Raw genomic sequence first — 23652 nt, forward strand, 5'->3', positions numbered from 1 at the left:
ATGAAAGCAGAGGCTTTAATACCAGGTAAGGGGCCACAAAAACTACAGGCAGCCACTGGAAGCTCAAAAAAGGCAAGGAAACAGATGTTCCATTCACAACCTTCAGATTCAGGAACCAACCCTGCTGATAGCTTGACTTTGGACTAATGAAAAGTTTGGGACTTCTGATCTCCAGGACTATAAGAGAATGAATTTGTGTGGTTTTAAGTCACTAAGTTTGTGGTAATTTGTTACAGTGGCATCAGAAAACCAGTATACTCACAGATATAAAACGATCAAATAAAATAGTACACTGCGGGGGGAGGGGGGTCAGTGCCTGCGTGGCTCAGTCGGTTAGGTATCTGCCTTCAGCTCAGGTCATGGTCTCAGGGTCCTGGGACAGAGTCCTGCATCCGGCTCCCTGCTCAGCGGGGAGTCTGCTTCTCCCTCTCCCACTCCCCCTGCTTGTGCTCCCTCTCTCTAATAAAGGAAATCTTTAAAAAAAAGAGTACATTGGGGTGCTGAGTGAGGTGGCACTGGATTGGCAGGCAGGCAGGGCTGCAGTCCATGACGCTAGGGAGCAGCTCCAGGGCCCAGGAGCGTGAGGCAGAAGGTGATGGAACAGGGGGTGCTTGTGCATGGCACCTGTCATGGACTTCCTGGCCCAGGGCTGTGAGGCACCCAGAATGCTGGCAGCCCTCTTCTAGCCCCCATCCACCTTCTCTCCCTCTCTTTCTGTCCCTACTCCCACTTGCGTGCTCTCTCTTGCTTTCTAAAATAAGTAAATCTTTAAAAAAAATATTTTAAAGTAATCTCTACACCCAACATGGGGCTTGAACTCCCAACCCCAAGATCAAGAGTCACACACTCTACCGACTGAGGCAAGCAGGCGCCCCAAGCTATTGCTCATTTAATGAGGTCAGCTAAAGAAAGAGCTCCTCAGGATCCTTGAGATGATAATTCTCACATCCAGAACATCAGATCAAGGGAGGTAGCTCTGAAGAACAAACTTCACGTTACTTAAATGAATTACAACAGCTTGCCACCTTAGGAAAAGGTAGATATGAAAGAGTATACAAGATCAGGAATAAATTAGATGGTCAGTATTTTGCAATTAAAAATTTGCAATTAAAAAAATCCTGATTAAGGGTGCAACTAAACAGATTGCATGAAGGTACTATGGTGAGTGAAGGTATTGGCAGGTCTTCGGTATCCTAATTGTAGGGCCATCATAATGCTTGGATAGAACATGCTCCCGTGGCCCGAATGCAAGGTAGAATTTCTATTCAGTTGCCACCTCTGGAAGTGAGGTTGGAACCAGGAGGATGACAAAAATCAATATGATGTTAAAAATGATTAAAGTAACAGCTCATCCACTATCCTCGCCAAGTTCACCTTAGAAAAAGAAAAATTCTTAGAAGAATCTGGCATTGAAAATCAGACTAACAGACTGATGAACTATATCACCAATTTAGTCACAAAAGATGCCAGTGAATTTGAATCATTCATTTTACTCCAAGAAGATGGCTTGGCTGATTTGTCTTCCAGATTGTTGAACATCAGCGGCCACTTAGGCATGATTGCGACTTTGAAGAGAATTTCACATCCATCGAGGAATCTTCTGAAGAAAACTTAAAACTTGTTGGGGCAGACATCACCTGATGGAGTGTCACCTGATGTTGCACATCCAGATCCAGCTGTGGGACTCTCTCTGTGGGACTGGATAGCTGAGAGAAACAAGCAGGGCCAGGAGTGTGGGAGCCAATCTGCATGTCCTTATGTTATGGCCAGTGTTGCAATAAAAATCTTTCAAGAATTGGAGGAAGGTGTATTTTATATTCATAACATGAGAATAGTACACAGATATCTGAAGCCCAGAAATATTTTCCTCATGGCCCTGATCAGCAAGTAAAAATAGGAGACTTTGGTCTGGCCTGCACAGACATCATACAGAAGAACACAGACTGGATCAATAGACATGGCAAGAGAACACCAACACATACTTCCAGAGTAGGTACTTGTCAGTACCCTTAACCTGAAGAGTTCAAGGACCTGAGTGTGACACCATATCAGATATGTATAGCTTGGGTGTGATCCTACTAGAGCTCTTTCAGCCGTTTGGAACAGAAATACAGCCAAGTACAAGTTTTAACAGGTTTAAGAACTGGTCAGATACTTGAATCCCTCAGTAAAACACAAGCCAAGTGTATCCAGCACTTAACCAGAAAGAATGCAACTCAGAGACTGTCTGCTCTGTTCAGCTGCTATAAAGTGAACTTTTCCAAAATTCTGGAAATGTTAATCTCACCCTACAAAGATACTAGAACAAGAAAAAGAAATTGAAGAAAGAAACAGCTAAGCCTCCTTTCTCAGGACAAAGGGTTAAATATGACATGGAAGATAGGAATGTGCTTGTCTAGCCTTAATTAGGCTCCATAAATGTGGAAGTGGTCTTAAACTCTTTAAGCTAGTCAGTTGGAATGTAAATTTTCAATTTTTATTATGGTATAAAGGCTATAATACTTTTCTTTAGTAAGCCTGTATAAGACTTATTAAAGTGAAATTGTAAAAGTTTTTAAAAAGTATATTATTTATGATTGCATCTACACAAAATAAAAGACAAAACTAATCTATGGTTTTAGAAAACAGAACAGTACTTACTTCTGGGGAGGAAGAAGGTAGTGTTAAAATAGGGGCAAGAAGGGCTTCTGGGGTGTTCATACAGCTGTGTCTTGATCTGAGGGCCAGTGATAGGATTACGTTTAATTTGTCAAAACCCTCACTTATATACTTTTCTATATGTATGGTATATGCAGTTTTTAAAAATTGGTAGCTTTTCAGCATTTATCAATTTGACAGGCTACTGAAAAAGACAGATATGTATTCAAGGAAGTGGGGAAAGTATTTACTAAACAATAACCTTATTTCTCAAGAACCCTGAAGATTTGTTTCTCTCTCCACAAGATTTTAAAAATCTCAACGGACAGTATAGTGACTTTTAAATGTTAAAAAATAAAAGTAAAACACTGCTTAATTAGTTTTGTTATGCCTAGATCCTAGGACTATAAATTACAAAAGTACAAGTAAAACCACATTTCTTGAAATAACAATAAAGAAGAAAGTCAGGTACTATATACCAAATGATAAAAATATCTTCTGGGCCTAAGATTCTTAAAATTAGTAAAAATGTTCATAATAGAAATCTGCTGCTAATCTATGTAGATTATTAAATGTAAAAACAATTTATAAAACACATCAGAATTTTATTGCTTGAAGAATACAGCATATGAAATCACAAGAATGTCAAAATGAAAAGTCACTAGGCTTCAAACATATAATACATTATCAGATGCAGTAAAATATTAATTAACCTGAACTCTGCATCAGGGAAAAAAAAAGCGTGGAAAAATATCTAAGTTGTTTACTTAAGAAACAGATAATCTTAAAATAGAAAGTATAAGGATGTTACAGTACAAATTAGAAAAGCCAACACTTATTAACTTATTATTTCTTAGACTAGACTACCTTTGGTACTTATTTAAAAAAACAACCCCTTCTATCTTGTCCAAAGCACTTCAAGGATACAGTATCAACTTCAACTTAAAACATCCAGCAAAATTAACCTTTTCATGGCATGGGGGAAGTGTATTTAATAAACATATGCTAATATATCATTTTTCCTAAAACTGCAAAATAAGATCATTAAGAAATCTAATACTTATAAACTTTACTTATTTAGCTCTTCAATTAAAATTGGAATCCCAGCAGCCACAATTTTTCCTTGGGCTTGGTAAATATACAAATTTAAATGATTTGGCAACTGACATAGGAATTTAGATTACTTTATACTATCTTAAGAGGCTTTTTCATTCTGTTTCCAAAATATACACAATATGCCATTTCCTCAACTCACTGGATTCCTATAAAAATCACTACTTTATTTTTATTGTAACCAAAGTAAACCTTCTCCCTTTTAATGAGTAGGTTGAAACTATTTATGTTTCACATAGGGCTGATCTGTTATGACATGCTTTCTTAAACAAAATAAAGCCAATCATTTTTAAAGCTATCACTCAATTATGATGGAGACAATGACGCCATTTCAAAAGGAAGCACTGGACACTCTAGGCCATCTAGTCAAGAAAATGTAAAAGTAATGCTAAAAACAAACAATAAGTAAACTATAACTACAAGTTAAATTACCAAAAAACCCCTCTTTTACAGTAAGCATGCTTATTAACTTTCATTTCTTTCCCCCAGCAAAGGTTTGAATATTCATGAATCTCCATTAAACCAATGGAACCTAAGCAATTGTTTCACAAGGTCCAATAAACATGGATGGACTAAGCAAGTAATACTATTAACAATTATTGGAGTGAAATAGTAAGAATCATGACAGTCCTCAAAATTGGGCAGTCTTTGAAATGTAATAGCGCAGCTCAAGATGAATTATGCCATAATAAAACTGTAGTTTTTACCTCTACATAAAACAAAAACAAAATCAGAAACATAACCCACTGAATTTATACAACTATTGAACATACTCCTTCCTAGTTTTTGAATGTTTTGAGATTTTTTCTAAACAAGTATATTTATCTGAGCATATATATTTACTGCATATATATATATATATACTCATTTTAAAAGACAAAAAATTCAGATACTACAAAACTGAACTGTTTTTTCACCAACCTGAACTAACATCTACTGCATCACACAACACCCTCCCCCCAATAATTTAAAATTCCCAATTTTTAGTTTAGTTAAAAGGGCAGAGGAAATGCAAATGCAGATTTAGAGTTTCTGTACGTATAAATTTCACTGTATTTTATAAACTTGACGTTTTCTGTAACACTGTTTATTGATCAAATAAAGGACTCACTGCTATCTAAAATTTCATAAACACCATTAAAAATTCAAAATTGATATTATACTGAACCTTAAATTTTCAATAGTTCAAAGAGACAGTTTTTACATGAGTAGCACACAATAGATGAAACTTAACAACAGACATCCCTAGAATACCAACGGCAAGTCCACCAAGATGCATACAAAATTACAGATAAGCATTTCTTTCACTGTTTTCTTGTGCAGGGAAAAACATTTATAGAGGAAATAGAAACTCAGCTGGTAAATTTCAGATATCATCATCATCTTCTTCATCCTGAGAAGATCCTGCCTGGTTAGATGCACTGGCTGTGGCAGCAAGCTGTGCTTGTTGAGCAGCTTGCTGCATTTGAAGCCATTCCTGCTGGGCCAATTCTGCTTGTTGCTGTCTAGCCTAAACACCAAAAACATAAAAACAAATAATATATATATATTTTTAAACTCACAACATATACACTTCGGTTAAATATAAATTAAGCCAATTACAGACATAATCATCAAATTTGGGTATTTTCCAACCACTATATAACTGTTACACATCTGGAGAACATGAACTCTATAAGAAAATATAGACGACTGCCTGTCAACTAAGGACAGTTTCCAAAACTTGGTTCTTTTACAGACAGTCCCCTTTATGCCACATAATTTTATGACCTTTGGCTCAACTGAAGTTGAAAAAGCTGGTAGAAAAATCACAATGTCCTCTCTTTGGTTCCTTTCTCTGCTTCTCATTCCTTTTGTTTCACTTGATTCTTCTGTCCCCTCAACTTACAGTTAACATGTAAACATTTTTCAATCTAAAAATTATTTCTGTGGTTTAAATGTTGTCTAGTACAATACCTCTAACTCTTAAGGGGAAGTACCATACATGAATGCAATAGCTACCTTGATGTTTGAGGGTTTTTGTTTTTTTTTTTAAGATACTTACTTATTTGAGAGAGAGAAAAAGAGAGAGAGAGCGAGCGCACGGGCTTGAGTGCCTGGGGGAGTAGCAGAGGGAAAGGGATAGGGATAAGCAGACTCTGCCCTGAGCACAAAGCTCGACGGGGGGCTCTAACCCACGACCCTGAGATCATGACCTGAGCCAAAATCAGGAGTTGGATGCTTAACCGACTGAGCCACCCAGACACTCTGATGTTTGAGTTTCTCTCACAGTTCCCCACCCCATACATACATTTCTCCTCTGTCCCTCTCCCCATAAATACACACACACATACACCCTTCCCATACACAGTAAAGAAAAGGCACTTATCCAGGACTGAATTTAAGTGAGATAGTTAAAATCCATTCATCTGATATATAGCCTCTCCAACAATCATCACAGAATTTTTAGAAACCAGGGCGCCTGGCTGGCTCAGTAACTAGAGCATGAGACTCTTGATCTCAGGGTCAGAAGTTCAAGCCCCACACTGGGCATGGAGCCTACTTTGAATAAATAAATAGAAAAATAAATAAATAAAGCTTTATATTCTAAAGCTTTATTCTTAATAAAGAATTTTAGAAACTAAGATACATACATATGCATTACACACACCGTTGCAACAGCTAAAGCTCTTTCCCTATTTAATTTCATCCACTCACAGAAAAATCCCACGAAGAGGGAAAACATGAATCTGTTCTTGAAAAGATCATATAATTTCCCATTGGATATTTTTTTTTTTAAGATTTTATTTATTTGACAGAGAGAGACACAGCGAGAGAGGGAACACAAGCAGGGGGAGTGGGAGAGGGAGAAGCAGGCTCCCCGCTGAGCAGGGAGCCCGATGTGGGGCTCGATCCCAGGACCCTGGGATCATGACCCGAGCCGAAGGCAGATGCTTAACAACTGAGCCACCCAGGCGCCCCTGCCATTGGATTCTACGAAAACAATGCTGTTTCTCTTTCTCTGCCTTTTCTCAGAATTGTTCCTTAAGCCTGGCTCATATCCTCTACCTTCCTTTATGCATGGCCAATTCCTAGTTATCATTTAAAACAGAAATTGGTCTTTCTTGACCCTTTTAGGTCATATTGAATACTCTATTTCATATGCCATAATTCTCTATGCATTCCCACACCTATCTATTTTATTCTTTAATTATCTGAGCATATTATCTTTTTTCTCCACTAGACTTGAGACTAGAGACTATTTTCATACTCTTTGCTGCATTCCCAACACATAGGCCTCCAGTATTTTCTGAATGAATATTTTGTGGGGAAATGGTAATACTCAGCATAACTCTAACATTAAGATTTCACCATGTGCATTCCTAACTTTTCTTAATAATCTGTCATGAATTTGCTATCCAAACATTTCTAGATGAGAATTCTAATCAGGCCATTATTATACTTTAAAAAAATCATCTGTTACACCAATTAAGTCCAATTTCTCAGCCTAGAGTTCAAGGTCCTCCAAATTACTGCCTGCCCCAACCTATCTCCCAAATCAACTTCTGTAATATATACTTGGTACTCCAAAAAAACTTAGAACATAAAATATTTCCCAGATACACCATACCCTCCCATTTTTGCTACCTTAACTCATGCTGATATTCACTCTATTTGAAATTTCCTAATTTTCACGAAAGTCCACTCTTCCTTCAACTCAAACTGAAATACTATTTTATCCATTAAGTTTTTTCCTGATTCCTAACTGTATCATTCAGGATCTAATCAGGAGATAGAAGTCACACTAGTTAGGGGAACAGAGAAAATGAAATATAAAGGATTGTTAACGAAGTATAAAGCTGGTAACTACGTCATCGAAAAGGCAAGAAAACAACACTAAGATATCATGCAACTGGTAACTATCAAAACCAGCCACCATCCCTAAAACTGGGGCAACAAAGGAAGAGGCTGGAATTTTTAAAACTTAGAAGCTTAAAGGAACAATCCATGGAACTGAAACTCAGACCTCTGAAGAAGGGACATAGATTGGCTGGTAAGCATCTCTTGAGCTTGGTAGAGTGCCCCAAGGTTTGAGACCCACATCCCTAAGGAAGAGGGTGAATGTTTAGGCTGGTTCTGTAAGTATTAAAGAAACTGCAAACTGGATTCAGGTCCTGCTACAGGAAAAAAAAAAGCTGATGCAGCCAGAGTGAAGAAGCCCTGGTAGGTGATACAAAAGAGCTTGAAGCCAACAGTTAGTAAAAGGAGCCCAAGTGCTGCCTTCCTCCTCCAACCTGGCAATCTCCCTCCAGAACCCCCTAGTGGCAGCAGAGTCTATAATGAAGTACACAAGAAAAGCAGAAACTCGGTTTGCAGAATACTAGGCTTGGTCACAAATCAAAGCATAGAAAGGTGGGTTTCAAGCTAAGAAAATTGTTTAGTAACTGGCGCATGATGTTTTTTTCTTTTTAAAATTTTATTTAAACATGATTATGCTTACAAAAATACACTCATATTGGGTAACAGAATGCAATATAAGTTTAACTTATTCTACTCAATTTGGACCAACAACTTAGTATATAGTTTAAGCTCAAAAAAAAAAAAAGGATTTGCAATTTGATTTATTTTTCACCTACTCCGTGTATATAAAAGATTCTCCATCAAATGCTACAACAAAACATTGTAATGTTTCAATGCCAGTTTACAAAGTTCAATAACTAATGGATGTTGAAAAGGGTGGGGAGAGCCTATGTACACATGTGAAAATGTAAAGCTATCCAATTTATTTTTTTTAAGATTTTATTTATTTGTCAGAGAGAGAGAGCATAAGCAGGGGGAGTGGCAGGCAGAGGGAGAAACAGGCTCCCCACTGAGCAGAGAGCCCGATGCGGGACTCAATCCCAGGACCCTGGGATCATGACCTGAGCCAAAGGCAGACGCTTAACCAACTAAGCCACCCAGGCGTCCCAAAAGCTATCCAATTTAGTTAATATTGCATGTGGATCACAAATCTACACAAATCAAGATTCAGATAATCTTGAATCTGAATTAACACTAATCAGCTCAGTTCATCTGCTGAGGTCAACAAGAAAACTGCACACTAGCTGTTTTTCTGAGTTATGCAAAAAAGAAAATTAAGTTTCTTCCCCAGCTTTTCAGTCCAGAACTGATATTATACTACAGGCAAGGTATTCCTTCCATTGTCAACATTCATAAGGAGACATGTGAAGTCGGCTTAGGTTTAAATTTGTATTAGCACTCACATGCAAAATAACTGGCACACTCTTACACTGCCAAAATCTAATGTGATGTCTCCGTACTTGGGATCTCTATACCTTCCTCATGAAACAGTCAGCCTCATATTATAGTTGTTAGTGTACCTATTATCATACCTCTCCTACAAGAAAAAAACTTTTTTTGTTTAGGAAATAAAAAACCAGATATTCTAATCACTACTTTCATTCATTTTTATTTTTAAAAAGTATGGAAAATAGTTATTCTAACACACAGGCATATTTACTTTTATGGCAGGAATACCTGGAGTGTAAAACAGACTAAGAATGCTTCATGAAAAACATTTTAAGAGTTCATAATGGGGCACCTGGGTGGCTCAGTCAGTTAAGCATCTGCCTTTGGCTCAGGTCATGATCCCAGGGTCCTGAGAGGGAGTTCCAGATCAGGCTCCCTGCTCAGTGGGGAGTCTTGCTTCTCCCTCTCCCTTTGCCCCTCCCCCCTGCTTGTGTTCTCTCTCACTTGCTTGCACACTCTCTCTCCCAAATAAATAAATAAATAAAATCTTTTTAAAAAAAGTTCATAAGAAAATTATAGGTCAAACCAAATATTTAAATTTAATAAACTTAAGAATACCTACTCTGTGCCTTAATCAACTATAAGTAGGTATAATTTCATAGCACGGAAAAAAAAACTCAAATAATCTCAGGTCTCTACACAGGTTTAATTGCAAAAGGTGCTTGATCTCGTGTTTATTCAGTGATCTGCAAAGACACATACTGGTTACAATTAAAATTTAACTGACTTTTAAGTACCATGGCCCCATATTAGCAACCACACTTTTCTGTCTGGACATAAAAACATTCCCGTGCCTTTAAAATCTTTGCTGACTGATAGATTTTGTTTATATTCATTTTCACAAATTAAAATTTTCAGTGGTACTTTTTCTAATTTCCTTTTTCCCTCTTGCCTCTTATCCAAGGTACCCCAAGTATTTTTCTTCTAAAATGGGAGTGTGAAAGAGAGTAGATATATATTTCCTAATTCATTTCTTCTTTTGGAGAGTTTTCCTATGTTTTAAGAATCTCATTCCCAAATACTAAAACGACTCATTTATAATTTACAGTTAACCTTAATTTCAGTATATTAATGGTTTCCCCTTTCCAAATATTTGTTGCTAACAGCTGAAAGACAGCTTCAAATGAGGCTGCAATTGTGTTAGTATTTAAAGTCTAAAAGATGAGGGGTGCCTGGGTGGCTCAGTCGTTAAGCTTCTGCCTTTGGCTCGGGTCATGATCCCGGAATCCTGGAATCAAGCCCCACGTTGGGCTCCCCGCTCTGCGGGAGGCCTGCTTCTCCCTCTCCTGCTCCCCATGCTTGTGTTCCCTCTCTGGCTGTCTCTCTCTCTGTCAAATAAATAAAATCTTTGAAAAAAAATAAAGTCTAAAAGATGAAATGAAATGAAACTAATGAAAAAGATATTACATTTACTTAACAGTTCCTTTCATATTTAGGACTTAACTGCTTTGTGCTTTGAGGAAGAATTACTAGATAGGTGCTATAATTTTATCTCTCTGCTGATCTTCTCACAAGAGCAAAAAAATACTAAGGGATCTTGACCCCACAGGTGAGGGTAAGAAAGAAGGGAGATAAGGAAGAGGAAAAAACAGATGACAAGCATAGAAAAGTAAAGGCAGATTTGACAGATTTCTTTCATTCTTCTTTTTGCCCTGGAAAGGATAAGGCATGTTCCACTTAAATGTTCCAAAATAGGGGCGCCTGGGTGGCTCAGTCGTTGGGCGTCTGCCATCGGCTCGGGTCATGATCCCAGGGTCCTGGGATTGAGCCCCGCATCGGGCTCCCTGCTCCGTGGGAAGCCTGCTTCTCCCTCTCCTACTCCCCCTGCTTGTGTTCCCTCTCTCACTGTCTCTCTCTCTCTCTCTCCGTCAAATAAATAAATAAATAAAATCTTAAAAAAAAAAATGTTCCAAAATAAAGTTAAGCAGACAAAATACAGGCTAGAACATTAGCATGGTAATGAAGAAAGAGCAAGTTTTGGAGTCAGAAGATGGGAGTTTTGAATTTAGACTCCAACACTTCCTAACTATATGAACTTACTTGTTTTATTTAACTCAATCCTTTCCAGTAAACTACGTTTCAGAATAGCAAGAACCATGTCTCTTTTGTATACTATTATAAGCCTAGAATTCAGCACTACATCTGGTAAGTAGTGAGGACTTCAGTAATCATCTGTAGAACAAATGAATGATCGATTTCAATCAAGTTTCTCCATCTCCAAATCTGTTTCTTAATGTGTAAATGGGTATAGTAAAATTTACATTTTACTATATTTTATTTATTTTACTCATACTTATAAAACTCTGCAAAGTATGTAAAGTATCTAGCAGAGAATCATTTTCTTTTCATCAAATATCTAATTTGGGGGGCACCTGGGTGGCTCAGTTGGTTAAGCATTTGACTCTTGATTTTGGCTCAGGTCAGGATCTCAGGGTTGTGAAAAAGAACCCCGAGTCGGGCTCCGCACTGTCATGGAGCCTGTTTAAGATTCTCTCTCTCTCTCTCCCTCCCCCTCTCCCCCTCCCTACCCTCTCTCCCTCTCTTTTAAAAAAAAAAAAATCTAATTTGGAACTCTCTAGGTGATCTACAATAGCAGAGAATTAATAAATAATAGCCATTAATTTTTTTTAATCATCTTTCTTTGTAACCTCATATTCATATGGATTATATATTGTTTGCTTGTGTTTACGCCTGCTTCAAAAGCTTTTAGTAACTCTTTAGTACTTATAGGTGGTTGTGAGGATTAAAAAAATACAGGTAAATTACTTAGCAACATGATTAACACATGGTTAGAACTCAAATGTTAGTAAACTTTTATTTTTCTTATTAGTTTAAATGGTTTCTAGTGCCTAGTACTTGACAACACTTAAAATTCAAATGCTTTTTGATTCAAACCCAACTGATTGTTATTACTACAAAGAGATCAGGTATGGTGCCAATCTGGAAGAGATTACCTAAAATGATACTTCCCAGTTCTACAATACAATACTGGTAACTACAATAACTGGTACAAAATCTCACCCTTTCTATTCAAACCAAAACTGCCTTACAATCTCAAATGAGAGGCCAAAACTTAGTGGGGAAAAAAGAACTTCATCCTCTCTCTTCCTTTTTTATTTTTTTTTAAATAGAGGAATATTAAAAAATAAAATAGAGGAATATTAGTACTTGGTGCTAATCCTTCACAAACTGGTAACTAGAACTTTAATAAGAAAAAAAAAGTTCTCTCCCTTTCGCTGTTCTACTAGCCCTTCAAAATTTTTTAGGATTTGAATGTTTGTTTTATTATTTTTTTTAAAGATTTTATTTATTTGTCAGAGAGAGAGCACAAAGCAGGGGGATTGGCAGGCAGAGGGAGAAGCAGGTTCCCCACTGAGCAAGGAGCCCAACGTGGGACTCAATCCCAGGACCCTGGGACCATGACCTGAGCCAAAGGCAGACGCTAAACCGACTGAGCCACCCAGATGTCCCTAGAATGTTTGTTTCAAAGGTGTGTTAAAAACTTGATTTAACTAGGGTGACAGGCATTAAGGAGGGCAACGTGATGTGATGAACACCAGGTATTATAAGCAACTGATGAATCACTGAACTCTACATCCGAAACTAATGATGTACTATTTGTTGGCTAACTGAATTTAAATCAAAAAAACTTAATTTAACTATAAAATAGATGTTTTATCAAATTTTCCTCATATGCTACTCATTATAAAATCTGATATAGTATTTTCTCACCAGTCCATCATTTTAAATTTTAAGAATGTTTAGGTATACTTCTCATGCTTTTAAGTCGGTATTTTGTCTGGAAAAAAACCCCAAAAAACCATCAAAGTAAAATCTCAGTAGTTATTTGGAGTTATTCTCCTTAGAAAACAGGTTGCTACAAATATATACTTTTATAAGAAGTAAATAACTGGCCAAACAGAGTCAAACTGGTTAGTTAGATCTAAACATCAGACTCTATGATCAAACAATCAGCCACAGAAAGAAAATCCTCTGGGTATGTATGTTGATTTAGGAAATGATTTCAGAAACCGGTATGATTTCTGTTAGCAAACAGGGTAGGATTCAGATGAAAATAATTTAAAATGCATTACTTACTTTTGCAAATAACTCTTGTTGCTGTCTTAATAATTCTTCTTCAGGAATGCCAAGGTTTTCCAAACGAGAACTGGCCTTTCTTCTCTTTAATGCTACAGTCTTGCATTCTTGTAAGACTTCCTTTACTTCACTGATATATGAGCCAAAGCCCAAACTTTCTAGTGCTAGGGAAATGAAAATAGGAAAACATGAGAGTGATAAAATTTAGTCTTTCCCCCATCTATGGAACACTAAGCTTTTGTGGGGTTTTTTTTGGGGGGGGGGGGCTGCTGTCTTGTAATAATTTTACCTATTTTATAGTTGCATAGCAACTATCTGAATGGCTAGATCCATTTTATCAACTTTCTTAATATTAAATTGCAAATTAGATAAAACTTGAGGAATATTTAACAGCATAGGTCTTTCCTTTTCCTTTTCTTTCTAACTTTTTAAAAACCAAAGCATTTCCTGTGAGAAAAAAAGTCCAATGTAAGAATATGTGCTTTTAATAAGAAAACATTTTTCCTATACCACTCATTGTCAATCAAACATCATTAACTCAGTCACTTTTTCAAAGAATACAAAAAAAGGAAATATTTGGAATCTATTTGTTAATAACATATTTTGTGCCATTTGGCTTAGAAAAACTAGGCTGGTAATACATGTTCTAAGTGTCAGTAGGATAGGATGAAAGAATAGATAAGTTCTTTTGTACAATATATCAACAGAAAACTATTTTTAGCAAAGACACTCAAACTGCCAAGTTTAAGAAATACTGGTGGAAATAACTTATGAAATTCAGCATTTATATTCAGCCAACAAGTTTCCCTTGAAAATAAAATTTAACAGGAAGCACTATAAAAACATTTCAAGTGATGTGGCAGAAAACTGGGATAAAGGAAAACTATAAGGATAGAAGTATTAACAAAAAATTCTCTCCCTTTATTTTTTCACACTTAAAAGGAAAATTTTATAAGAATGCACTTTCTAAATGCCTTCTGTAATCAAGACAAAGCATTAAGTTTCCTTTTGGCTCACAGTAATTAAAATTATATTTTATAGTTTACTATCTGTTGATATCTCCAAAGGCATTTTTGGTTTTTTTGTGTGTTTTTTTGGCATTTTTGTTTTCTGACCCAATGATGAAATATAGGTGGTGAAAAACATAGTAAATGAACTTAACTTAGTTCATCAGTTCTTGTAGTTTTTCAACAATTATGATGAACCAGAGTGCCCTCAGTAAAGATGCCCTGAATTCTAACATCAGGGATTTGCTCTTCAGGGAGAATACCAAATACACCTTTATGAATACACATTCCCCCCTGTGTAAGCTGTGGTTTTTAAGACATTTGGAAATGATTAATAACTTTAATTACTTCAAATATTAAGCTGTTTGCATCAACCTTCTTTAGAAATAATCTGATGCCAAAAAGCATAGTACTATTACTTGAACTTTAATTATATTAACTTATTGCCCCTCTTCACCCTCCAAAAAACTTCAATAAAGCATTACTCTGAGTTCTGTATATCAAAATACACTTAATTCTTGGCCTCAAGGAGCTTGGGGTATAGTGGAAAATTAAGTGAAGATTAGGCAACCTGCATTTTTTATTTGAATTGACAGACGGATTATTAAGCGTCAATGATAGAAGTTTTTCTTTTATTCTCCTTTTTAAAGGCATGAACATAACAGTATATTTTCAGTAATATTGGCTGGAGATGATACCAAAACCAAGAATGGCTTATGGTTTCCTCCCACATTCTGAAGAAAGTCTTATTTCCTTAGTGTACACCAAGTTTCTCCAGGATATAGCCCCACCTTCCAGCTTTATTTCTGCCATTAAATCCCTGCATACTTATGCTAAATCTGACAGCTCAGTGTTTCCCAGCAGACATCAGTTTCCCACATTCATCCTGATGGTAATGCATTCATGGCTCAAATCAAACTCCATCTTCAAATTAAGCTTGCCTGATCCTTCTATACAGAAGTAATCTCCCCCATGTAAAATCAGACAGATATCTTAGAATTTGAAATTTGGTTGTCAATATATTCATATAACCTTCGATACATATCTCCAAGCTTCAGTTTTCCTTCTCTGAGAATAGCATCTATTTCATATCTTCCTAAAACATATGCAGTATAGTGGTTATGCATGTAGGCCCTAAGGCTGCCAGACTGATCCCAGCTCTGCCTCATATCAGCTGTGTGACCCTAGATAAATTCCTTCACCTCTGTGCCTCTAAAACAAGAATAACAGTACCTTTATCTCATCAGATCAGGTTACTGTGAAGAATAAATGAATTAATATAAACAAAGAGCTTAGAACAGAGGATGGCCCATAGAATGAGCAAATAAAGTACTCACTATTATATTTTTATTATTTTTGGATGTGAGAATAATCTCAATAAACAAGTAATCTAAGGCATTTAACAGTGTCTAGCACATAAGATTAGCTTAACCACTTGGACTATGTATTACTCATCTTTATTTTTTTTCTTACATTTAAAAGAGTGCCCTACCAAAAAAAAAATTAAGTAAAAAAAAAATAAAAGAGTGCCCTGATAAGTGTACAGGACCTAAATAAACGTAGAGATATGCAGTATCACACTAAATTCAAGTTGAACGAATATATTTGTAATATAAAATACTAAAATTTATAAAATTAACAAATCAACACAATGGAGACAACTCTTCAAAATATCATGAATTACTAGACTAGACATCAAAAAAAAAAAAAAAATCCAATCCAAACTACCTTTAACCATGGATGGCTTGAATTAAAAATTAAAAAGAAGACAAAGAATTCACCTTTAAAAACATCTAAGGTTAAGAGCACTGCTTTCAAAAAATTTGCAAGTAAATCCAAGGTTAATATTTAATATTATTCAAAGAGCTTCCATATACAAATCTGTACTCTCAATAAAATGGCTCAACGGGAAGAGCCATAAATTTAATTTCAAAAACTACATTGACTTTAATCCAAATTTTAAATACATTTTGGCTAACAGATAGCCATAAGTGGTTATAGTATCTTCTAAACAAGGAGATGTTTTACATCATTTGTTACCATGTAGTAATACTCATTCCCATTTTACACAAAGGAGAATCTTAAAGGATAAGGGAAATGACTCATAAGCAGGGCCATCATTTGCAGTGGTGCAGGTTATTTAGTGCACAACAGTACCATATCTAAGGAGGGCCATTCCTACTGTAAACATAGATTTGTATGTTTATTATGGCACTTTTCTGGCAGATAGTAGTAAAGGTTTGTAAGGAAAAAGTGCCTTTTTCTAGTTTGTGTAAAGAGACTTAATGGACTGTTACGGCCCTGGCTCTAGGGATCTCAGAGTAAAAGCTAGAAAAGAAAAAAAAAAAAATTGTGGGTAAAACACATACATCACTTGCTCCTCAGAGATCTGTCTGCTACCCTCTGCCATGTATTTTAAAACTATACCCAGAAAAGTGCATGGTATATTAGGGGAAAAAAACACTTGGCACATTTTTCAATTTGAAAGACAGATGTTAACAAGACAAACACTTAAAAAAAAAAAAAGGTAAAACTCCCACCCAGCAACAATAATTCTAATAGTCTTATCTTATTTTACAAAAGTGATATAATCTTATAAAGTTTTGTTATAACAAGATTTTGTGTGACCTGTATAATGCAGGTTTTTCATTAAAAAATTAAAATACATAAAATAGCGTTCTCAAATTTCTCTATTTTCTTTTGTTTGTATGTTAAGGGCAGGGGGGTGATGTAGTTCACTTAAATATATTTAGAGGATAATATAGGCCAATGTGACTTCTTGGCTCATGAGCCTGGCAAAGGTTTCTGAAGACCCTTAACCATGTCCTCTATGGATCACTATTCCTGGGAATCTGGGACAATAATGAGAGACTGATAGCAGAGCAGGAACTAAATATCACCCATCTTTCTTTCTTTTTTTTTTTTTTTTAAGATTTTATTTATTTATTTGACAGAGAGAGACACAGTGAGAGAGGGAACACAAGCAGGGGGAATGGGAGAGGGAGAAGCAGGCTTCCCGCCGAGCAGGGAGCCTGATGCGGGAACTCGATCCCAGGACCCTGGGATCATGACCTGAGCCGAAGGCAGGCGCTTAACGACTGAGCCACCCAGGCGCCCCATCATCCATCTTTCTATCCTTAGCAGTATCTAATACAGTGCCAAGTACCTAGTAGTATTCAAAAGAAATTGTTGGGTGGCAGAAGGAAAATAAAAACGAAAGATATATCAGTTTTAAGGAAAATAATAAAATGCCAACTTGAAAAGAACAATGCCATATACAATGTGTCCCTTTGGAAAAAAAAATGAGCATCCATGATTATTTAGGTAATACAGTATCATTCTCCTTATTATTACAACTTCTCTGCAATCACTCAGATTCTCTGATTTTTAAAAACTGCTTCACATCCACTTTCTAAAATAGACTGTGGTTTAGGCTTTATAGCAAATCTATTCAAACTATGGTCCGTGAACTTGTACCAGAATTGCTCATAATGGTCTGCAATGGGTTAAGTATGAAAATCAAAGTAAGCATTTTGGAACCTTCACAGCAAAACTGTAACTACGTGGGGGTGATGGATGTGTTAGATAACCTTACTGTGGTATCATTTCACAAATATATACATATATCAAATCATTATGTTGTACACCTTAATCTTACACAATGTTATGTCAATTATATCTCAATAAAGCTGGAAAAAAAAAGAATCTTCATAGCAACTTGACAGTAATTTTATGTCTACTAAATCTAACAACAAAAATTGAACTTTTGTCTTTTTTAAATTTTGTTTTTCTAGTGATCCATTTTTACTGTGTTTTACAAAAGTACCAGTGTGAGAGGGACTGAATTTTTAAAAATCCTTTAACATAGATAACTTGGAGAAACTCAATTTCTGAAGAAGCAAATCTTCAGAGACTTACTATTGTTATAAATGTGGGGGTGGGGAATTTAGCAGGAGATTAAAAATGAAGAAAAAAAAAGTCACTTAAAATATCCTTACTTACACTTTGGCTTTAACAAATGGCATCATGCTGTAAGATTAAACATAACAGACTTCCAGGTTTATGTTTCAACCAGTACCATTATAATTTTAAAAATTATTATTTATTAGAGCATATCATGTAAGGGTCTCAACCTCAACTGATTCTCAATAAATGCAAGTAATACCTGAAACAATTAGGTATTATTTATACATAAATGGGGAAACCTTTAACAGATTTGCATAAGGCCAAAGACTTTCCATTGTAGAACTTGCCACTCTTAACTCAATGTCAGTTCTTTCCGTAATACAACAGACTATGTTAAAATTCATTTAAGAATATGTGTTCACAGGGGTGCCTGGGTGGCTCAGTCCGTTAAGTGTCTGACTCTCCATTTCAGCTCAGGTCAGGATCTCAGCATCCTGAGATCAAGCCCCAGGATGGGGCTTGAAATTCTCTCTCTCCCTCTCCCCCTGCCCCCTCCCCCCCACTCTCTCTAAAATAAATACATCTTAAAAAAAAAAAAAAAAGAATATGTGTTCACAGAAACCAGCAATGACATAAAAGGAACACCTTTTATAGCTTAGAACCCCTTTGTGTATCTGTGATCTTCAATACGAAGTCCACTTTCTTAAAATAAACATAACATTTAGAAATTTTTTTTGAATTTAACTATTTCAAAGATTTCCTGGCAATAAAATTATTTCAACTTTAGTAACTTGCATTCTACAGAACTGCCTCAAATGCTTAATTTGCTCTGACAAGGTAAAGCAAAATAGCAAGTGAAAAATGACATGTCCTAAAGCAAAATCTCATTCATTAAACTTATCACTAGAAAATCTAAACTTCAACATGTGAGATTCATACAACTTTTAATATACATTATTATTCCACTTGGATATATCCTACATACCAAAATAATCAGTACTTACAGGAAAGCCAAAAAAAAATGTTGTATCTACCATGATTTAGCAAGCTTTCCAGAATTAATCTGTTAAACGCCTAAAAAAATACACACCCTAAGGATTTCTTTTTAAAAATGTAACCACTCAAGACAAAAATTATTTAAAATGATTAAAGAATGTGAGATTAATACAAGATGATAAATGTATATATTTTATTCCCCTAACTGGAGAGAACTGGGGGCAAAAATGGTAGGGCCTTATCTACTTAACAACAGCAATGTTACCCAAAAAACGGGTAAATTTGTAAGAGTATAACAGGTCAATGGATGATTTATTTTTCCCCCAATGAACGATTTTTTAAAAAAATTAATCAATCATCCTCAGTACACAAAGGAAAATGCTTTCACTGGAACTTTCTGACTCACACCTTAAACTGAATTTAACATATTCCAAAGTTGAGCTATTTAGCATAGTGCACGCTACAGCTGCACTTTTACTCCATCATGTCAATCAGAAATCTAAATATATCCTAGAAAAGAATAAACTACCCAAGAAGACAGATTGTAATGTGTTATTAGATTTTTGGAATGACCCTACTTCTGTGTTGTAAACAAATGTTTACAATGTTGAACACACCTTTAGAAATCTCGTGCAATTTTCATTAGAAAGGCAATGTTGATAAAAGATTCTTTTTCTTTTTTATGAGTTGTAAAAGGAAATTGTAGCTATCTGTGTTGGATAATCTTATGAAAGACTTATGACAATTGTACATACAATGTAAAAATAAAACACAAGACAAAACATAGAGAACTTGACTTTCATTGTACTTGCCAGAGTACTCAGCACACCAAACAAGTAGAAAAAAATACTAGCTTTAAAATCAAATATCATTTTTCCTAGAGATTTTTTTTCCTCCTCATGTACTGAAGTGGAAATAGCAGAGTGTACTTAAATCTACCTTCCACACATCATTAAGGACCAAAAATGAATCATTTAATTCTTTTGTCAATATTGACAGTAAAATATTGGATATGGTGAATACAAGCAGATGTGTTCTCTACTTCAGAATAATAGGAAAGTCACCTTTAAAAAGTTAAATTATAAAAAATAAAATGGTAGACAACTGTCTGCCTACTAAAATGATTAAAATTAATCATGATTTTTTGACTTCAAATGCAGTAACAAATTGTTAGAATTTTATAAAAGGCAAATAGTCACCTCAAATTGAATACAACTTTTTCACAAGAGTATATATAAGTGCTCTCAAAAAATTAGGACTAGTAAATATGTCTCCCTATGCCTGAAACAAACCATCAAAATGTGGTCCCCCAAATCCCTACTACTGGACTAAATCCTTTCCAAGATAAGAAACGACTGAAACTTTCAGAAATGCTGTTCAATAAAAGCTTAGGTGTATACATCTAAATGGGCATGGCAGCAGGAAAGGACAGGGAAATGTTCCATGAAAAAAATCTCTTACAACCTTTCAACCCAAGCTTTAAAAATTTATCTCCATAGAGCAAAGCAAGCTACACAAAAGAAAAACTAAGAAAGAGAGAAAAAAGAAGGAAAAAGGGAAGAAGAAAGAAGATAAAGATCATCTGCCCTTTTCTTACAGTATAGAACTGGAGAGTTTTATTAACTTGATGAATGGGAGGACCACTGAACCATTTTTTTTAAAGATTTTATTTATTTATTTGACAGAGAGAGACACAGCGAGAGAGGGAACACAAGCAAGGGGAGTGGGAGAGGGAGAAGCAGACTCCCCGCTGAGCAGGGAGCCCGATGCGGGGCTCAATCCCAGGACCCTGGGATCATGACCTGAGCCGAAGGCAGACGCTTAACGACTGAGCCACCCAGGTGCCCCCCACTGAACCATTTTTAAAGCAGAAAATATACTGTCTTTATTCAACATCACCAAACTTTACAATGTTGAACACACTTATGTTAAGAATTCTTCTACTCGTGTTCAGAAAATTTATCTTTTCCCCTACACTGGTAAAAAGGTCGGGTGGGGAAAGGGTGCTGCCTCTCACGCTTGAAGTTCCTGTCTGAATTTTCACTTTCCAAGGGAGAACTCTGCGTTCCTTTCTCAGTTGTCACGATCGAGGTTCCACTTTAGGCAGACAACTCAGTTGTGATGTCTGGGTTCAACTTTAGGCAGGCAAAATTCTTGTTGCTTCGGCTTACCTGGCCGTAAAGTGAGACGGCAACTAACTTTCTCTTTGGAGGACGTGAGCTGACCTAAACGCTTGCAATCCGTACTTGTACTCGCTGGATGAAAAGCACCACCACAGTACTACACAGGAGTTTCTTAAGGCACCGGCTGCTTCCACGCCCGCGTGGCTTTTCCCCCCCGTCTGCCAGTACTTATCAGGGGAGAGGAATGAATGCTTTGACATGAACGGGTCACGCGACTAGCAGGCTGTCCCCGACCCTCATTTAAACAAAACCCCACACCTACCACTTACCTTGTATGACGTGCTCGGGTGAGATGGTCTTCTTTTCCGATTTGTTGCAAATCTCATTGGCTTCAGAAGATATGAGGTGAATGAATTCAGTGCAGCAGTTCACCACCAGCTCCCGGGCATCGTTGGCCACCCGGACGTTGGGGAGAGTCTCTTTGATCATCTTATTGATAGCAGCTCTAGGTATAGTGAGATCATCATCGTTGCCAGATGAGGAAGCCATCGTATCTCCCTCTCTCGCGCGCCCCGACTTTTAAAAACTCCCCAGCTCTGGTGCACTATTCCGCGAATTTTTCAAAAGGCTGCCCTCAAAAGTGTGATCCCAGGAGCGCCAAGAGAAGAGGGTGCAGAAAATGAAGGGAGGTGGGGAGGAGCCGGTTCGTGAGGGTGGGGGAACACCCGTGTGAGAGATTTAGGGCGAGACTGGGAAGGAGGTCGGGGCGCTGAGGATTACGGGGACAGCACTGCCCAGGTCGGAGAGGAGAAAGCAAAGGTGGTCCGGAAATTTGAGCACTGGGGAACCACCTTCGTGTCCCCTCAGAGGAGCGGGCGCTGTCGCCTAACCGCGGTCCCCAACCGCGCCGGAGCAGAGGCAAGGTCCAGGGGTACTGGCCTCACCGCGGTACTGGGCGGACACCCAGCGGGCTTGGCTCTAAAGAGCCGGAGCCCCCGCTGCCGCCGCCGCCAGCAGCCGCTGCCGCCGCCTCTGCCAAACCATCCTTCAGACACCCGCGCCGCCGCCTCACAACATGTCGGCCGCGGCCGCTGCTGGAACCGGGGCGGCCGCCTGGGAACGAATACAGACAGAGCCGGGCACAAGGGGAGCGACAGTAGCGGCCGCCGTGGCCGTTTAGCCCGAACGCAGATCGTGGAAGCCGAATCCGCGGCAACGGTGGTCCCTCCAGAGGCCAAGGAAGAAGGTTTGCTGGTAGCCTCTCCCGACACCCTTTGCGCTACCGGAAGCCTCACCCCCTCCTCGTCCCCCCACCCTTCGCAGACCGACTTCCGGGTGTGGCTGCAGCCCTTCCCCCACCCGCCCCGGCGAGAACAGCCAGTCCTCGCAGCCAGCAGCTTCCGCTTGCCGTCGTCTCGGCACGCGCCTCGGAATCCCAACCCCTTCACTGGGACCGCAGCCCGGCGAGCGTGCGCCTCGTGGTACCGGAGATCCCCTCCGCACGCGCTTGCTCTGGGGCTGCGGCGCCAGACTGGGGATGGGGCGAGGGTGGGTCCCCTCTACCATCTCAACCAGCTGAGGCCTCGAAACCCTCTCCCGGCCTTGTTTGAGGACACAGGAGCGCTGGATTTCGTCTAAGGAACACTCTTTGCTATCCTTAAAGAGCGCAAACGGATTGAAAGAAAGAGGCCCGGGTTCAGGAATGAGAGGGGGAAAGCAGAACGTTTGTGTGCCTGTCTCCATCGTCCGGAAGAAAGGCTTTTGATGTTATCTAATAGACGTTGTGCGGAACAAAGCTCTTTATGGTCCTTTACCCATTTCCTTGTTTAATGGGAAATGAAACATTCAGAGAAGTGACTTGCTAATAACTAAGCCAGAAACTAGAAGTAAGATGCAACGTAGTGGAAATGAGTAGCGTACAATGAGCCACGTTAAGAGGTTCCAGTTTAGCCATTTTTCATGTTGTAATGCACGTTGGCTTCTGGAAAGGGTGGGGAAAAAAGTAAAAGTATCAAGCAACTCTCATCTTTGCTTCTCTCCAGGGTGACTTGTAGTATATGTCAAGGTCTTCACAAAATTTGCCATACTGTCATTTGGAAGCGGAGGCTATGTTGTGAAGAGTGGGGTGTTGCAATTTCTAAAAAGTAAAGGATCCCATTTAAGTCACTTTGGGCCCTTTAGATACATTGTTCTTGATACATTGGACAGCAACTGGTTTGTTTGAAATGTTTCCTTAAAACGTTTTATTTCCGTCTAAGACCTAGATGAGGCACCTGGAGGAAATCTTAGTTAACTACACTTTTTTCGTTTAGCAATTTCTCCAGTACGGGTTTCTTTAATTTGTAAAGTATAGATGCTTGTTTTTCGGTGCTACTAAGTTTAGTCAAAACAAAATTTCTTTGATAAAACCATATTTTTTATTTTTTTCAAAATAGGAATTTGAAATTCTTGGTTCAGTTGGCACTTTATGAAGTGTTTTTGTA

The 23652-nt window shown here is 37.7% G+C and overlaps 1 protein-coding gene and 1 pseudogene across 1 annotated transcript; one reads left to right on the forward strand and one right to left on the reverse strand.

Annotated features, from left to right (window-relative positions):
- Positions 1–2409, forward strand: LOC116643882 (annotated as a pseudogene).
- DR1 (down-regulator of transcription 1) lies at positions 2225–22452 on the reverse strand. Its single transcript, XM_032423504.1, has 3 exons — positions 21499–22452; positions 13138–13301; positions 2225–5260 (listed from the first exon to the last, which is right to left on the reverse strand). The coding sequence occupies exons 1-3, from the start codon at positions 21716–21718 to the stop codon at positions 5117–5119; spliced, it is 528 nt and encodes a 175-aa protein (XP_032279395.1). The 5' UTR covers positions 21719–22452; the 3' UTR covers positions 2225–5116.
- Between the last annotated feature and the right edge of the window lie 1200 nt (positions 22453–23652).

This window comes from Phoca vitulina, unplaced genomic scaffold (genome assembly GCF_004348235.1).
Source record: "Phoca vitulina isolate PV1807 unplaced genomic scaffold, GSC_HSeal_1.0 scaffold2, whole genome shotgun sequence".
In the NCBI taxonomy this organism is placed as follows: domain Eukaryota; kingdom Metazoa; phylum Chordata; class Mammalia; order Carnivora; family Phocidae; genus Phoca; species Phoca vitulina.

Bases quoted from the DNA above. Each gene is read 5' to 3' on its own strand.
- DR1 (XM_032423504.1), bottom strand. From the start codon at position 21,718: ATGGCTTCCTCATCTGGCAACGATGATGATCTCACTATACCTAGAGCT. The intron at 13,302-21,498 runs GTAAGTGGTAGG...TCATTTCCCTAG, and splicing joins ACCCGAGCACGTCATACAAG to CACTAGAAAGTTTGGGCTTT. The intron at 5,261-13,137 runs GTAAGTAATGCA...TTTGGTGTTTAG, and splicing joins AACAAGAGTTATTTGCAAAA to GCTAGACAGCAACAAGCAGA.